The following is a 19,066-nucleotide window of genomic DNA, read 5'->3' as shown; positions in this document are numbered from 1 at the left end:
GGTGATAGATATAGGACAGATGTCAGAGGTAGGTTCTTTACTCAGAGTAGTAAGGGCGTGGAATGCCCTGCCTGCAAAAATAGTAGACTCGCCCACTTTAAGGGCATTGGATAAACATATGGATGATAATGGAATAGTTTAGGTTAGATGGGCTTCAGATTGGTTTCACAGGTCGGCGCAACATCGAGGGCCGAAGGGCCTGTACTGCGCTGTAATGTTCTATGTTCTACGAATCAATGTCTCTGACACTCCCTATCTGTCCCTTTGTGTAAAGTGACACAATGCCACCCTCTATTGGCCTCTCTGCGCTACTGCACAAGCGGCAGATTTCTTTTTTTCTGGGACAATTTGCTGCTGTCCCGCTGTTCATTCTATTATTTCTAACAGTCTCACAATGACCTGAGTGACGCAAACGTCTGCGCATGATGTCTCACGAATATGGCTGCCACCTATGCGGGAAGGACTGAAGAGGAGGCAAGAGGTAACACAGTTCAAGACCGTGGGACGAGGCGGAGCCACTCCGTTTGGCGGCTAGGAGGAGTTATTATCAGTAGCCACTGTCAATGAATGAAATCAGTTTTTTTTAAGAGAAATGTGTCACTGGGACCTATATTCTCCCTGAATGGATTAACTACATTTCTAAATAGTTATGAAATGAATTTACCCTCTCTGCAGTCAACAGGTTACAGAGATAGTGAGGGGTGTCAGCGCTGGAGGAGGTTACGGAGATGGACACGTGTTTACTGGATATTACCAAGAGATGGCACAAAGAATTATTGCAATTCCATCACCGTCCCATCACCCGTACACCCTCCTGTCTGTGTCTGGGACAGCTTTGTGCATTCTGGAAGATCCGCACATTGTAACCTGAGAAAAGTGAGGTAACTCCCTGTTTGATCGCGGTGAGGCCCCTTGAACTGGACAGGCCAAAGTGTGACCTCACAGAACAGGTATTACCTCACAATGTACATCACAAAGAGAGATCCAACATAACAATCGGGTTGTAAACTGGCTTCGTCTGAGGCACGAGGTTGCACGAGTAAACCCAGGGAAGGCAAGGCCACTGCACTGTGTCTCTGGCTGATCTGTCTGGGAGTGAATGTGATCAGAGGGAAGATCAAAACAGCTTCACTTTACAAAGAGAACGCAACACTATGAAAAGACCATCAGTGAGGCGGTTGGACAGAAGATGGTGAGGTTTGAAAAGTTAGTCGAAAATTCTTCCTCTAGCACTGACTGAAGGTTTGAGGGAAAATAGGGAATTAATGTTCCAGAGATTCAGTCTGAGCAAGTTTAGAGCTTATTTTAACTGGCAAGATATCCAGAACTAGGGCAGCACAGTGGCTCAGTGGTTAGCAGTGCTGCCTCACAGCTCCAGGGACCTGGGTTTGATCCCACCCTTGGGCAATGATGTGGAGTTTGCACATTCTCCCTGTGTTTATGTGGATTTCCCACAGGTGCTCCAGTTTCCGAACACAGTCCAAAGATGTGCGGGTTAGGTGGATTGGCCATGCTAATGTGCAGGCTAGGTGAGTTAGTCTTCATGGTTAGTCGACAGTCTTCACGGTGGAAGACACGAGTAATCTCCCAAAAATTCAAGACAGTCAGGGAGCAGAACTGAATATGGTGGCCATCACCAAGGAAAAGGTGCTAGTAAAACTGATTGGCCTGAAGGTGGATAAATAACCCAGACCAGATGGACTACACCCCAGAGTTCTAAAGGAGATAGCTGAAGAGATAGTGGAAGCATTATTGGTGATCTTTCAGGAATTGCTCGAGTCAGGGAGGGTCCCAGAGGACTGGAAAATCACTACCGTGACACCCCTGTTTGAAAAGGGAGTAAGGCAAAAGATGGAAATTTACAGGCTGATTAGCCTAACCTCAGTCATGGGTAAGATTTTGGAGTCCATTGTAAAGGATGAGATTTCTGATTATTTGGAAGTGTATGGTAAAGTAGGGCAAAGTCAGCATGGTTTCATCAAGGGGAGGTCATGCCTGACAAATCTGCTAGAATTCTTTGAGGAAGTAACAAGCAGGGTAGACCAAGGAGAGCCAATGGATGTTATCTACCTGGACTTCAAGAAGGCCTTTGACAAGGTGCCGCACAGGAGGCTGTTGAGCAAGATAAGGGCCCACGGTGTTAGAGGCAAGGTGCTAGCATGAATAGAAAATTGGCTGTCTGGCAGAAAGCAGAGAGTGGGGATAAAAAGGTCTTTCTCAGAATGGCAGCTGGTGACAAGTGGTGTTCCGCAAGGGTCAGTGTTGGGACCACAACTTTTCACTTTATACATTAATGATCTAGATGAAGGAACTGTGGGTATTCTGTCTAAGTTTGCAGATGGTACAAAGTTAGGTGGGGGGACAGTTAGTATTGAGGAGGTGGGGAGGCTGCAGAAGGATTTGGACAGATTAGGAGAGTGGGCAAAGAAGTGGCAGATGGAGTACAACGTGGGAAAGTGTGAGGTCATGCACTTTGGTAAGAAGAATAAAAGCATGGACTGTTTTCTAACTGGGGAGAAAATTCAGAAGTCTGATGTGCAAAAAGACTTGGGAGCTCTAGTCCAGGATTCTCTCAAGGTAAATTTGCAGATTGAGTTAGTAGTCAGGAAGGCAAATGCAATGTTGGCATTTATTTTGAGAGGACTTGAATATACTCCTGAGGCTTTATAAGGATCTCATCAGGCCACATTTGGAGTATTGTGTGCAGTTTTGGGTCCCATATCTCAGGAAGGATATACTGGCCCTGGAGCGGGTTCAGAGGAGGTTCACGAGAATGCTCCCAGTCATGGAAAGCTTAACATACGAGGAACGTTTGAGGTTTCTGGGACGATACTCATTGGAGTTTAGAAGGATGAGGGGGGATCTAATTGAAACGTTCAGAATACTGAATGGCCTGGACAAAGTGGGTGGTGGGAAGATGGTTCCATTGGTAGGAGAGACTAGGACCCGAGGGTACAGCCTTGGAGCAAAGGGAAGACCTTTTAGAACGGAGATAATGAGAAACTTCTTCAGCCAGAGAGTGGTAAATCTATGGAATTCACTGCCACAGAAGGCTGTGGAGGCCAGGTCATTGAGTACATTTAAGACTGAGATAGATAGGTTCTTGATGATTATCAAGGGGATCAAGGGTTACAGGGAGAAAGTGGGAGCGTGGGGTGGAGAAACGTATCAGCCACGGTTGAATGGTGGAGCAGACTCAATCAGCCAAATGGCCTAATTTCTGCTCCTATGCCTTATCATCTTATGGCTAGCCACAGGAAATGCAGGATTACAGGGATTGTTGGGGGAGGCACGGTCTGGATGGGATGCTCTTCAGAGAGTTGGTATGGACACAATGTGCCGAATCACCTGCTTCCACACTGTAGGGATTCTATGAACTAATTCTTAATGTGGGACAGAAATCTTAAACCCAAATGTCATTCCTTTCCTCTGACATAGCCAATCCCTATATCCCTACCATAGAAGAGCCTAAACGGTGGTAAAAATTGTGCAGTGGAGAACTGACGTGTCATCAATTTGAGGAGAGTGTCTTAAACCCCAGTGACAAGGCATCTGAGAGAGGAAGACTGGAGCAGAAATTGTTGAGGAGCTGGATGTGAGAGTTAGGATGGGAGTGGAATCTGATGGTGAGGATTAGAGGGGAAGGCATTGTGGATGGTACAGAGATGGACGGAGTTGACCGTGGAGTTGAAAATCTGCACTGTCTCTTGCAACGTTTCCTGCAGACACAAGTCTCAGTGATGACAGGGGAGATGACCGGAACATTTAAATGGAGAATGATGTCTTTCCAGTTCCAGGGAAATTTCTCTCCATTCAGGGTGGATTTATTTCCTGGGATTGCCTGAACGTGATATTGTCCATGATGAACGAGAATGTATACTTGTGGAATCGATTTCAGGTGCTGTGTTTTTTATTTTCTCATGACGTTCATGCTGTACTGGAATCCACACCCACCCTGCTGCCATTGGACTTGGTTTCTGTGTCACTCTTATGAGGCCCTGACCTTCCAGTGGTGAATGTAAAGACTGCCATCTGCACTTACCTTCCAGCCATTTCATTCACTTTAGTCAGTCAAATGCCTGCATTCGATGTTTCCTGCTCTGCTTGCCTCTCAGTCAAATCCAAGATCCTTACTCAACATGGAGTTTTTTCACCTTATCTCTATTAAATAAGAAGCACTGAAGCTCACCTGGGCCTTTTCTTTTTGTTTCGAACACCAAGTAATCTTCCATGTTGTTGTGTTCCCGTTCACTATTCCAAAAGCAGTCTCAAATTCATTGATTAGCCGGTGACAAATAGGAACTGGAGCAGCCTTTGTGTCACATGCACGCAATGAATACAGTGAAAAGTGTGTAATGTTGCCTGTCAGTGCCATCTAAGTTACAGAGTACCTAGGTACAGCACATTAAGTGTTACGGAGTAAAAAATAAAAGTAAGCATAGGAGTTTAAAAAATCCAGCATGATAATAAAGGTGACTTGTAAAGTATGTATGTTTCAGAAGTTCTAGTCCTTTTCCAACATGAGTCTGTTCCTGCCAGCCCCAGAACACCAGGCAACCCCAATCCAGACACATTCCGGCTCCAGCCCACACCTACTCTGCTCCCCATTCCAGGACTCAGCCCGTGCTCACTCTGCTGCCGTCACTTTGGGACTCAGTCTGTGACTCGGCCCCTGCTTGCTACGCTGCCGCTGCAGGACTTGATCCACGTGATCAGCTCCCACCTGGGCTCGACCCGCCTCCTTTGACTCCATTCTCAGGTCGGGGTAGATAAAGGTTTGGTAGCAGGGAAGAAAAAAATAGTGCAAAGAGGAGAAAATAAAAGAAAGAAAAGGAAAAGGAACTGGTGAGCAGTGGAGCTCTGGCAGGGTAAGACATTCCAGTTGGAGTTCCACTGCTCACCAGTTCCTTTCCCTTTTCTTTCTTTTATTTTTTCCTCTTTGCACTAATATTTCTTGCAGCAACTTAGGCTCCACAGTTATACATGCGATTTGTTCAGAGATATAAAGCATTAGAATCCAAAAGAGAAGAGACTTGAAAGTGATATAAAGTACACAGACCAGTGAAGTATGAAGCTGGTGGATGTTGCAAAGAGTAAAATCACAGAATTCCATCTGCTGTTCATCTCTGGGTCATTCTCTGTTTTTCTCTGACCCCTCAGTCTCTTACATACCTTAATGGCCTCGAAGTTGTGTCTGACTGTCAGAATGTTGAGAAAGAGAACTAAAGTGAATGGGAAAAAAAGTGTTAAAAATTGTTTAAAGTATTTAAAACTTGCCCAATGACAGGTCTTTAAAATAACTGGACCTGGTATAACAGTACCATGGAACATTGCTGATTTTTCCACTTTCAAATCAAAAATAGTTCGGAAAGTTCTTTAAAGAAAAGGCAAATTATTGCCAGAAGCCTCAATGCAGTTTTCTCTGTCCAATACTTAGTTTTCATCTGATGAAAATAAATGGCAACAAATCAATCAAATGAAAAAGCAGCAGTAAACCAGATAGAATAATCAAGTGGCTGAGGACATGGATAACACTACAAACAGGAGCGATGTCTAGGAAACACTGTGGATAATAATAGTAATGAAATTGATGAAGTATGACATCAAGAATAATGAACAGTAGATCAAACACTGCTATGACCATCAGTTAGTGAATGGTGCATTTAGAAAACCCACACTTGCGCCCAGACAAGAATACAATCACCACACGACTAAATGTGTAAGGGAGGGAAAGGAGAAAAGAAACTTGAAGTTATGAATTAAACATGCTTTGTGCCTGAGCCCAGAATGAAATCATGGATTTTAGCACAAAGATAATTGTTTTTCCACATCATATAAAGTTTAAAGAATCTGAACAACAACAGAAAACTCTCTAAATGAATCATTTGAACTTATAAAAGATACTGGGAAGGACATGAGCGGTCAACTAATCCCAGAAACACGGGCATGTACTCAATGATGTATTGGAGTTCAGCAGCTGTTGATTTCAGCTGCTTTACAAGTTACTCTGACTGGCTGAAGTTTTCCATAAGACAACAGCATTTGCTCAAAAATACCCAGAGTCAGTAAACTACAGAATGGGAGATTTGTAACATGGACATCGAATGTAAAATTCCTGCACACACTCTCTCACACACATACAAACACACAAACACACGTATACCCTCCCCCACAAACACACTTCCACACAAATAAACAACCCCCCCCCCCCACACACACACCCCATACCCCCCTGACCACACACACACACACACACACCATCTCCCCCCAAATATAAACACACACTCACGCAAATCAAACTGCTGGTTAAGGCCAGAGTGACTCTTATCAAAGATAAAGAAGCCATCAAACAATGCTGTGGGGGGAGCACTTCAGAAACCTTCTCAACTGGGGCTCGGAGCTCTGTCATTGATTCGAGCGTTCTTGAACACATCCCACAGCATGTTATACACCATGAGCTCAGTGACACTTCAGCCCTGCACGACTTAAATAAGGCCATCCTCCAGTTTAAGAACAATTCGACTGTTGGAGCAGACGGTATCCCCGCTGAGGCATTGAGGTGTGAAGGCAATGAGCTCCTCCTGCAGCTACATGCCCTTACCGAGAAGGAGCAGAGCTCCAAGATGCCACAGCTGTGAGTATTTTCAAAAAAGGGAACAAGTCTGGCTGTGGTAACTAAAGGGGAATGTCTCTGCTGTCAACCATTGTGTGTTTTTCTGTGTATGTCTCTGTGTGTGTCTTTGTGTATCTGTGTATGTGTGTGCCCACCTCTACCTGCAATGGGACATACTTTGTCCTGGAGGGAAGTTTGAATGAATGAATTAAAAAGTGATGAATCAATGTCTCTGACTCTTTCTATCTGTGTCTGTCCCTCTTGTGTGTAAAAGTGAATCCTGTTTCTCTGATGCTGCCTGGCCTGCTCTGTTCCTCCAGCTCCACACTGTGTTATCTCTGACTCCAGCATCGGCAGTTCTCACTATCTCACAATATCACCCTCTGCTGGCCTCCCCATGCCACTTTGTTCCTGTCCTGCTGTTCATTCTATTATTTCTGACAGTCTCACAATGACCTGAGAGATGCAAAGGTGCCAGGGTCTGCATGGTGATGTCATCCCAAGATGGCCACCCCCATGGAGGAGAAATCAGCAGCCGCTGTCTGAATGAATGAAACTAGCTTTTTCTAACAGAGATAAAAGTCAGCCAGTCGGAGATGTACAGCATGGAAACAGACCCTTTGGCCCAACTCATCCATGCCGACCAGATATCTTAAATAAATCTAGTCCCATTTACCAGCATTTGGACCATATCCCTCTAAACCCTTCCTGTTCATCTACCCATCCAGATGCCTTTTAAATGTTGTAACTGTACCAGCCTCCACCACTTCCTCTGGCAGTTAATTCCATACACACACCACCCTCTGTGTGAAAAAGTTGCCCCTCAGGTCCCTTTTAAATCTTTCCCCTCTCACCTTCAACCTATACCCTCTAGTTTTGGACTCCTGCACCCTGGGGGAAAAGCCCTTGGCTTTTCACCCTATCCATGCCTCTCATAATTTTATAAACCTCTACAAAGTCAGCCCTCAGCCTCCAACACTCCAGGGAAAATAGCCCCAGCCTATCCAGCCCCTCCCTATAGCTCAAACCCTCCAACCCTAGCAACATCCTTGGAAATCTTTTCTAAACCCTTTCAAGTTTAACAACATCCTTCCTTTAGAGGGAGACCAGAATTGCACATTATTCCAAAACACTTTCTTCCAGCCCTGGATGCTTTCTGTAGCAGAGAATCCCACAGGCCCCCCACTTTCTGGGTGAAGACATTTCTCCTCATCTCAGTCCTGCTTGGTCACCTTTAGGCTGTGACCCACCCCTGGCCCTGGTCACCACCACCACCATCGCCCCCCTGATTATTGGGAATATATTTCCTGGGTTGATCCTGTTATAATTTTATAGTCTATAAGATACCCCCTCATGCTGCTAAACTCCAGTGAACATACTTCAAACTGATTCAATCTCTCCTCATCCATCAGTCCAGCCATCCCAGGGATCAGTCTGGGAGACCTTTCGCTGCTCGTCCTCCATCGCCAGAACGTCCTTACCCCATTGACCAACAACAACAACAACAACAAAACTGAGAAAAGAAAGTGTGACCCAGGCTCCTGGGATCTTGCTGTGTGCGCACATGGTCTGGGAGGGTTTCAACAGTGCCCTCAACTTCAGCGAGTGTCCTTTGGTTGGCTGCCAAGCTGTGGGGAAGAGGTGGTGACCGGCGCTAGTTTGTCCCACTGGGTTCTCTATTCTCCTTTTCATCATCCCACCCCCTGAAATACCAGCGTGAATTACTTCAATACAGGATATGTCTGAATGTTAGGAACCACAGAAATATGAAAACATTTAACATTATTGTCCACATTGTGCAAGGATGTGCTGGCTGGGTGGGTTAGCCATGGGAAACGCAGGTTTGGGTTGGATGCTGTTCGAAGGGTGCAGATGTGAAGGGCCAAATGGCCTCTATCTGGCATTCAGGGATTCAGTGATTCTTAGTTCGCTGAATGGCTGCTTTATGATGCAGAGCATTGCTAACAGCAGGGGGAGAGAGAGAGAGAGAGAGGCAGAGCCAGAGTGAGAAAGAAGAAGGGGGCAGACAGAGTGACACAGAGACATAAAAAGAGAAAGTGAGAGATAGACTGATTGAAAGACAGTTGGGGGGGTGGTGAGAGTGGGAAAAGAACACAGACAAAATCTGTCTTTGAGACAAAGAGTCGTGGAGAGACAGAAAACATGAGACAGAAAGGAAGAGGTAAAGAGACAGAAAGAGAGAGACGCACAGACAGACAGAGGGGCAGTCAGAGAGGGAGAGAGGTAGAAAGAAACATGGAGTCAGAAAGTGAGAAACAGGTAGAGAAGCAGAAGGAGAGAGACTACATGTCAGGAAAACAAAAGAGAAAGCTGAATGTATAGAGAGACAGATAGCAAGAGATGAAGAATGAGTGGGAGATGAGGTAAGATAGAGAGGAATCTTGTGACATGGATGAGGACAAAGGGGAAGGCAGCAAGACACGGAGACAGAAGGGCAGAGAGAATGAGGGAGTAACAGATGGTGTGGAAGAGAGTAATACAGGCAATGATGAGCATAGACCGAATATAAAAGAACAGGAAGGAAACCAAAGAGATAATGAAAGAGAGAAAAGAGAGTGAGAGACACCTTGAGAAGGTTCAGGACAGAGAGATGGATAAAGATAGGTGGGCACAGAGAGAGAGAGACAGTTAGTGGATGAATTGGTCTTCTGTCTCAATGCCAGAATCCCGCACTACCCCCATAACCCTGGATACAGTAAGCTGGTAGACATTCATCTATTTTTGTCTCAGTTACTAGACCTCTGTAGCCTTTTGCGGAGGAGAATCCCACAGGATTACCATCCTCTGGATGAGGATAGTTCTCCTCATCTCAGTCCGAAATAGTAATGCCTTGTGAAATCCTCTCCAGCTTCCTGAAGGGAACCTGGAATATTTAGGCTTGTGTTGTAAATAGTGCATTGCCTATGATTGTGAAATATTGCTGTTTAAGGGTTATGTTCTCAGCCAACACCCTGGACTCTCAATCTGACAATCCCTTCAATACAATCCTGGTGAACAGTAGCACAGTGTTGGTTGTGTTTCTGGTCTTGCTGCATTTACCCTGGCCTCTTTTGTTGTTATGGGAAATCTCAACAAATCCCTTCTTCTCTTTGTGTGCTTGTTGTGCCTTGACCATTTGAAACAGAGAACCATCAAAAATAGGAGCAGGAGTAGGCCATTCAGCCCTTTGAGCCTGAGCTGCACCATTCAATATGATCATGGCTGACTATCCAAATCAGTCCTTAGTTCCTGCTTTCTTCCCATACACTTTGATACCTTTAACCCTAGTAACAATGTCTAATACCTTTTCGAAAACATTCAATCTTTTGGCCTCAACAACTTTCTGTGGCAGAGAATTCCACAGGCACCCCACTCTCTGGGCGAAGACATTTCTCCCCATCTTGGTCCTAAATGGTCTACCCCGTGTCCTTACGCTGTGAGACCTTGGTTCTAGACTCCACAGTTATCGAGAACATCCTTTCTATGTTTACCCTGTCTAGTCCTGTTAGAATTTTAAAGGTTTCTATGAAATACACCCCTCATTTTTCTAAACTCCACTGAATATAATCCTAACTGATCCAATCTCTCTTCATATGTCAGTCCTGCCATCCCAGGAATCAATCTTTTACACCTTTACTGCCCTCCCTCCATCACCAAAATATCCTTCCTCAGATAAGGCGACCAAAACTGCACACAATACTCCAAGTGTGGTCTCACCAAGGCCCTGTACAATTACAGCAAGCCATCCTTGCTTCTGTACTCGAATCCTCTAGCTATCAATATACCATTTATGTTCTTCACTGCCTGCTTGAACCTCAATGTTTACTTTCAGCGGCTGGTGTCAAGGATACCCAGCTATTGTTGTAGCGCCTCCTGCTGGTTGGTCAACGACAGTTTGTTTCTGGACCAGTCACTCTCTTAGAGTCACAGAGTCATATAACACAGAAACACACCCTTCAGTCCAACTCGTCCATGCTGACCAGGCATCCCAAAATGAACTAGTCCCAACTGCCTGCTCCTGGCCCACATCCCTCCAATTCTTTCCTATCCATGTACCTGCCCAAATGTCTTTGAAATATTGTAATTGTACCCGTCACTATCACTTCCTCTGGCAGCTTGTTCCAAACATGCACCATCCTCTATGTAAAATAAATTGCCCCTCACATCCCTTTTAAATCTTTCCCCTCTCACCTTAAACCTATGCCCATTAGTTTTGGACTCCTCCAACCCTGGGAAAAAGACCTTAGCTATTCACCTTATCCATGTCCCTCATGACTTTATAAACTTCTATAAGGTCACCCCTCAGCCTCTGACATTTCAGGGAAAAAGTCCTAGCCTATCCAACCTCTCCTTATAACTCAAAAACTGTCCCATTTGTTATTTGAATGCCTCGGTTTGCTGGGGTGGTTGGTATTACTCCTGGTTCTGTTTCTCAGTGGTTTGTACACAGGGTCTAATTAAAAGTATTTGTTGATAGAGTTCTGGTTGGAATACCAGGCCTCCAGGAATTCCCTGGCTTGTCTCTGTTTGGCATGTGTGATTATCAATGTGTTGTCCCAGTCGAATTTGTGTCGCTCTTTGTCCATGTGTGATGAGACATGTGAGAATTGGTCGTGTCTCTTGCTGGCTAGTTGGTGTTCGTGTATCCCCTGTATTGTCAGTAGTCTTCTGGTTTGGCCTATGTAGTGTTTCTCACAGTCCTTGCATGGTATTTTGTATACTGCACTGGTTTTACTGGTTTTGGGTACTGGTTGGCTTTTTACCTGAAGCCAGCAGAGATACAACCAATTCTCACTTGTCTCACTACACATGGACAACAAGAGACACGCATATAAATAACAAACGGGACGCTTCACCGGAGGCACACTGACGATGTTACCTAGCAGGGTGACGCAATATTTGCAAACAAACCCACCGGCTCGGCAAACATGTCTACAACCTCATCCACAATCCGAGCTACAAATCTTCACGAAAACTTTAAAGCCTATTCCTGTTCCTATGTCCCATTGTCAAAATTGATAATGACACTCCATCCATTGGGAATTTCTGAGCCATAGAACCTATCTGAATGGGATTCTCTGTCCATATAGAATTGCACTTAATATGGGTCACATTTAATACAATGAAAATGCTTGCTGTTTCTATTTAACCTTTTGCTTAGGGGCTGTCTATTTCTCTATTTCATGGAACTGCCCCTATGTTTATGCAATGCATGTATGAAAGTGAAAACTGTTTTGAGTTCTGAAGTATAAGCAGTGAAATATGTATAGATTTTCTGTTTCCGATAGAACTTCCCCAGCAGAGAAAGATGGGAGTTTGTTACAATCCATGTACGATGATAGTGTAGTCTTCAAAGCATCCATATAATGACTGAAACTTACACTGAGCAGACAGTTTATTGCAATGCAAGCCCTTCATCTAACACACTGGAGATTCTGTGGGACATAAACCCTGAGTAAATATTGGGCTTTAGTTCATGATTTATCAATTTCTATAATTGGTTACTGATTGATGGATCAAATTTATCTGTAACTTGGAGTCGTTGTACTGGTAAGCTCTGCCGCTCTTGTCCCTTGCTTAGTGAGGTTTGTGGCTGTGATGAGAGGTACCCACAACTGAGGAACAAATGTCACAAAAAAGGTGAAGTCGAGACATCAGACAAAAGGTTGTGGTCAGTAACATGTAGACTCTTCATGATGAACTGGATGGTGCACATCTCTTAGTTTTGGGGTCACTCTTACTGCTGTAATTGACAGGTTAGACAAAGAAAGGATGTTCCTGATGGTGGGGGAGTACAGAACCAAGGGTCAAAGTATAAGGATAAGGGGGTAAAGCTTTTAGGACTGAGACAAGGAGAAATTCCTTCACCTAGAGAGTGGAGAGCCTGTGGAATTCACTGCCACAGAATGTGGTTGAAGCCAAAACATTATGTGTTTGCAAGAAGGAGATAGACATAGATCTTGTGGTTAAGGGGATCAAGGAAAATGGGAAAATGGGGTAGGGTGGGATTAGAGGATTGAGCTCAATGATCAGCCATGATCATAATGAATTTTGGAGCTGGTTTGAGGGGTTGATTGGCAGATTCCTGTTCCAATCTTCAATGTTTTCATGTATATCCAGATTGTGGGGGTAACTTTCTGAAACATAGAACATTACAGCGCAGTACAGGCCCTTCAGCCCTCGATGTTGTGCCGACCTGTGAAACCAATCTGAAGCCCATCTAACCTAAACTATTCCATTATCATCCATATCTTTATCCAATGACCATTTAAATGCCCTTAAAGTTGGCGAGTCTACTACTTTTGCAGGCAGGGCATTCCACGCCCTTACTACTCTCTGAGTAAAGAACCTACCTCTGACATCTGTCCTATATCTATCACCCCTCAATTTAAAGCTATGTCCCCTCGTGCTAGCCACCACCATCCGGGGAAAAAGGCTCCCACTGTCCACCCTATCTAATCCTCAGTTTGAATCCTATAACCATTTGGAACAGAAGAGGCCCTTCTGGGTTCTGTAAATCTCTCCCAGGCCATCCTTACATTGCCAGGCCTGCAGACTTCAATAGAACAAAGAACAAAGAAAATTACAGCACAGGAACAGGCCCTTCAGCCCTCCAAGCCTGCACTGACATGCTGCCTGTCACAACTAAAACCCCCTACCTTTCCGGGAACCATATCCCTCTATTCCCATCCTATTTGTCAAGACACTCTTTAAAAGTCACTATTGTATCTACTTCCACTACCTCTCCTGGCAGCGAGTTCTAGGCACCCATCACCCTCTCTGTAAAAAAATTGCCTCGTACATCACCTTTAAACCCTGCCCCTTGCACCTTAAACCTATGCCCCCTAGTAACTGACTCTTCCACCCTGGGAAAAAGCTTCTGACTGTCCACTCTGTCCATGCCCTTCATAATCTTGTAGACCTCTATCAGGTTGCCCCCTCAACCTTCGTCGTTCCCGTGAGAACAACCCATGTTTCTCCAACCTCTCCTCATAGCTAATGCCCTCCATACCAGGCAACATCCTGGTAAATCTTTTCTGTACCCTCTCCAAAGCCACCACAGCCTTCAGGTAGTGTGGCAACCAGAATTGAACACAATATTCCAAGTGCAGCCTAAGTAAGGTTCTATAAAGCTGCAACATTACCTGCCAATTTTTAAACTCAATGCCCCGGCCTGTTTCAGTAACCTGTTTACTTGTATATCTCGATCCCTCTGCCTCTCAGTACTTTTAAGGGTTCTGACATTTCCTGTATATTTTCCATCTGGATTAGACCTGCCAAAATGCATTACCTCACATTTTTCCGGATTAAACTCCATCTGCCATCTCTCTGCCCAAGCCACCAACCGATCTATATCCTGCTATATCCTCTGACGGTCCTCATCACTATCTGCAATTCCACCAACCTTTGTGTCATCCGCAAACTTATTAAGCAGACCAGTTACATTTTCCTCCAAATCATTTATATATATTACAAACAGCAAAGGTCCCAACACTGATCTCTGAGGAATGCCACTAGTCACAGCCTTCCATTCAGAAACGCACCCTTCCACTGCTACTCTCTGTCTTCTATCACCGAGACAGTTTTTTTTATCCATCTCGTAAGCTCACCTCTGACCCCATGCAACTTTACCTTCTGTACCAGTCTGCTGTAAGGGACCTTGTCAAAGGCCTTACTGAAGTCCATGTAGACAACATCCACTGCCTACCCTCACTGATCATCTTCGTCACTTTCTCAAAAAACTCAGTCAAGTTCATGAGACATGACCTCCCCTTCACAAAACCATGTTGCCTTTCGCAAATATGCCCACTTATTTCCAAGTGAAAGCAAATCCTGTCTTGAAGAATTTTCTCCAATAATTTCCCTCCCACTGACGTAAGACTCACTGGCCTATAATTAGCTGGATTATCCCTGCCACTCTTCTTAAACATAGGAACAACATGAGCTGTTCTCCCATTCTCTGGGACCTCCCCTGTAGCCAGCGAGGATACGATTTCCCTCAAGGCCCCAGCAATTTACTCCCTTGTCTCTCTGGGGTGTTTCCCATCAGGTCCTGGGAACTTGTCTACCTAAATGTTTTTAAAGTCCCCCCCATTGCCTCCTCCCTTTTGATCTCAACATGACCCAAACTATCTACACACTTAAATTTCTTTTGACTTTGCTTGTATTCCACCCTTGCTTCATGTGTTCCCAGCCTCCTAGCCTTGACAAATGCTTCCTTTTTCTTTTTGACTCTGCTCACAATATCTCTTGTTATCCACGTTTCCCTAGACTTACCATACTTATCCATCATCCTTACAGGAATGTGTTGTCGAGTTCCTATCAACTTACACTTCAAAGCCTCCCACATACCAGATGTTAATTTGCCCTCAAACATCTGCCTCCAATCTACATTCTTCAGTTCCTGCCTAATATTGTTGTAATTAGCCTTCTCCCAATTTAGCAACTTCACCTGACAACTACGCTTATCTTTATCCATCAGTACCTTAAAGCTTACTGATTTGTGATCACTGTTCCCAAGCTGCTCCCCTACTGAGACATCGAACACGTCGCCAGGCTCATTCCCCAATACTAGGTCCAGTATGGCCCCTTTCCTAGTTGGACCATCTACATATTGTTTCAAGAAGCCCTCCTGGATGCTCCTAACAAATTCTGCCCATCCACGTCCCAAGCACTAAGTGAATCCCAGTCAATATATGGGAAGTTAAAATCACCCACGACAACAGCCCTGTTACTTTTACATCTTGCCAAAATCTGCCTACATATATGTTCCTCTATCTCCCTCTAGCTGTTGGGAGGCCTATAGTAAACCCCAAACATTGAGATTGCACCCTTCCTGTTCCTGAGCTCTACCCATATTGTCTCGATGTATGAGCCATCTGAGGTGTCCTCCCACAGTACAGCTGTGTTATTCTCCTTAACAAGTAGTGCAACTCCCCCACCCCTTTTATATCCCCCTCTATCTCGCCTGAAACATCTGTATCCTGGAACGTTAAGCTGCCAATCCTGTCCCTCCCTTAACTAAGCCTCTGTAATAGAAACAACATCATAGTTCCAAGTACCAAGCCAAGCTTGAAGTTCATCTGCCTTATCTGTTACACTTCTCGTATTGAAACAGATGCACTTCAGTCCACCAGACCCAGTTTGATCAGCAACCACACCCTGCCTGCTCTTCCTCTGAATCTTACTGGCCCTATTCTCTAGTTCCCTCTCAATCAATTCAGCTTTGCTTTGGTTCCCACACCCTCTGCCAATCTTGTTTAAATCCTCCTGAATGACACCAGCAAACCTCCCAGCCAGAATATTTGTGCCCCTCCAGTTTAGTTGCAACCTGTCCTTCTTGTACAGGTCCCACCTGCCCCGGAAGAGATCCCAATGGTCCAGATATGTGAAACCCTCCCTCTTACACCATCTGTTTTGCTACGCATTGAGCTTCTTCCTATCTTCCTATTTCTAGCCTCACTGGCACGTGGCACAGGGAGTAATCCCGAGATTACAACCTTGGAGGTCCTGCTTTTCAACCTTTTACCCAACTCCCTGAACTGCTGCTGCAGGACCTCGTCAATCATCCTACCTATGTCGTTAGTACACCATGACCTCTGGCTGTTCACCCTTTCCCTTCAGAACGCCTGCTGCCCATTCAGAGACATCCTGGACCCTGGCACCAGGGAGGCAACATACCATCCTGGAGTCTGTTTTGTGTCCACAGAAGCACCCATCTGGACCCCTAACTATAGAGTCCCCTATAACTACTGCTCTAGTCCTTCCCTTCTTAAGAACAGAGCTAGTTGTGGTGCCACCAGTCTGGCTGCTGCTGCTGTTACCCCCTGATAGGTCATCTTCCCCACAGTATCCAAAACGGTATACTTGTTAGAGAGGGGGACAACCACAGGGGATTCCTGCTCTGGCTGCCTACCCCTTCTAGTGGTTACCCATCTATCTGCCTGCACCTTGGGTGTCACCACAACTCTAAAACTCCTGTCCATTACGCTTTCCACCACCTTCATGCTCCTAAGTGCATCCAATTGCCACTCCAACCTATCCATGCGCTCTGTGAGGAGTTGTATTTGGGTGCACTTTCCACAGATGTCATTGTCCAAGACACTGGAAAGGATCTCCTACATCTCACAATTGCAGCACTTAACCCCTCTGACTGACATCACCATCACCCAATTAAGCTGTTTAAGAAAATTTACTAAACACTTACCCTTACTTATTGCTGCAAATACCCAAGGTAGGTCTTCTCTCGCTCACCTTCCCAGGATGCTCTCTGGTCCTCACAGTGTGCGTGTGCGTGTGCGTGTGCGTGTGCGTGTGCGTGTGCGTGTGCGTGTGCGTGTGCGTGTGTTTTGTTTTTTTTTTATGAGGTGGTAGGGAGGGAAACACTAAGGAAGTGTTTGGGGTTTGAACTGTCACTTGACAACAGCTCCTCCACAAACCACCTTCTGGATGCAGTGACTGCACTGATACAAATCTTCCCCACGGTAGCCAATCAGCGTCACCATTCCGCTGCCCTCTTACTTGACATTTCAAGTATGAATCCAAGTACCTTTAAAAAGACTATTTCTCCATCAATGTGGAAAAATTCTCAAGGTTTTGTTTAGGTGAGTGGGGCCTCATTGACCTGTGTTGCTGCTTTTTCCTGTTAGTGAACCTGTTCCCTGAAACCTTCAAATGTCTTTGTTTCTGAGACATTTTTGAGAAACTGATTGGAATGAACAAACTGCCACAGCTGATCCCTATCTGCAATTTAAAACTCACTTCAGTCACTTTGTATGTGATTCAATCACCACATCGTCTCTGCTTTCTTGTGCCAAGTTCATCCTGTCAATTTGAGTAATAGAGGCAGAGACAGACAAATCTATTGCAAAGCAAAAGACCCTTCAGCCAATTGCGTCCAAACCAATCTAAAACAAGCACTTAACTATTCTAATCTCATTTTCCAACACTTACAGGAACATAGGAACAGGAGGAGACCATTCAATTCAAGCCATTCAACTATTCAATTAATCACAAACTATCAGATAATTCCCTTACAGACTAAGCTCCTCGGAGGGAGTGTGAGCTGTGTTCCTGACCTGACTCAAAGTCTCTGGTGTGATTAGGTTGGAGGCAAATTTGGGGCAGGTATGATAGTCTTAAAATTCAAACTCACTTAACCCTAACCACTTCCACAGCTATCACTCCCACAGTCCAACAGTTTTTATGATTGTAAAAATCACTGCTCTCAGGAACAGGCAAGGGGACTTTCTGATCAATAATTCAATGCCTCTTTTCCCATTTGTCTTCCACAGTTAATTTGCTGGCAATTGCAATCCTTTCCCAAGGAAAGTACGGTGTTTCCCGTTGCACTACTCGCTACCTGGTGGTTATGGCAGCTGCCGATATGATGGTCACTATCACTGATATTATACTGTGGAGATTTTGCTTTTATTATTACCCGCAGTCTTTCCTGGACATCACTTACGTGTGTAGTGTTAATGGGGCCATGCACCATGCAGCCTGGGCCTGCTCTGTCTGGTTCACCGTCACTTTCTCCTTTGACCAATTTGTGACCATTTGTTGTCAGAAGCTAAAAACAAAATATTGCACTGAGAAAACTGCGACTGTGGTTCTAGCAACAACCTGCACCCTGCTCTGTTTGAAAAACATCCCCTTCTGCTTTCAATATGAGCCTGAGACGATAATCAACAATGTACCATATTACTGCATAACAATGTCAAGCTACTATAGTGAGCCTTGGTGGGTGGCATTAGATTGGCTTGATACAGTTGTAACCCCTTTACTGCCATTCACTTTAATTCTATTGCTCAATGCTCTGACGGTCAGTCACATTTTAGTGAGCAGTCGAGTCCGGAAGAGGCTGAAGGGTGAGAGCAAAGAAGAGAATCACAGAGACCCAGAGATGGAGAGCAGAAGGAAGTCTGTGATTTTGCTCCTTACCATCTCTGGGAGCTTTATCCTCCTGTGGTTAATCTATGTTGTAAATTTCTTATGTTATTTGAGATATGGAGCCTACCAATTATGCATCTTTTCTATATAACTTCAAAAGAATTAGGTTTATGCGACAGAATGTAAGTTGTTGCACAAACACATTTATTTATGCAGCAACATTGTCTAGGTTTAAAGCGAAGATCAGTAATGCAGTAAAATACCTGTTTGTACAAAATCCTTGTGTTGTGAATAAACAAAACTCCTGAGTGAAACCACACATGAATCCTATTGTTTCCAGACCATGAAATATTCTTATTCACTGTGGATGTGGACATTGCTGTTTGGCCCAGACTTTAATTGCGGAAGCCCAGTTACCCCTTGAGAAGATGGTGGTGAGTTGCCTTCTTGAATACTGTAGTCCAAGTGTCAGACCCATAATGCCTTTCGGGAGGGAATTTCAGGATTTTGACCCAGCATCGCAGCCCGAATGGTGAGTGGCTTGGAGGAGAACTTATAGGG

The 19,066-nt window shown here is 44.8% G+C and overlaps 1 protein-coding gene across 1 annotated transcript in view; it reads left to right on the top strand.

Annotated features, from left to right (window-relative positions):
* Positions 1-18,746, top strand: part of LOC125488034 — a 30,379-nt gene extending 11,633 nt beyond the window's left edge. Inside the window, exon 4 of the mRNA XM_048620797.1 lies at positions 17,908-18,746. Within this exon, the coding sequence (XP_048476754.1) occupies positions 17,908-18,656 (749 nt within the window). The 3' untranslated portion in view covers positions 18,657-18,746. The remainder of the gene's footprint in view (positions 1-17,907) is intronic.
* The last annotated feature ends 320 nt before the right edge of the window (positions 18,747-19,066 follow it).

This window comes from Rhincodon typus, chromosome 48, assembly GCF_021869965.1.
Source record: "Rhincodon typus isolate 14 chromosome 48, sRhiTyp1.1, whole genome shotgun sequence".
Taxonomy (NCBI): Eukaryota; Metazoa; Chordata; class Chondrichthyes; order Orectolobiformes; family Rhincodontidae; genus Rhincodon; species Rhincodon typus.
Note: the sequence above shows the minus strand (reverse complement) of the source record. Positions and strands in the feature narration are given on the sequence as shown.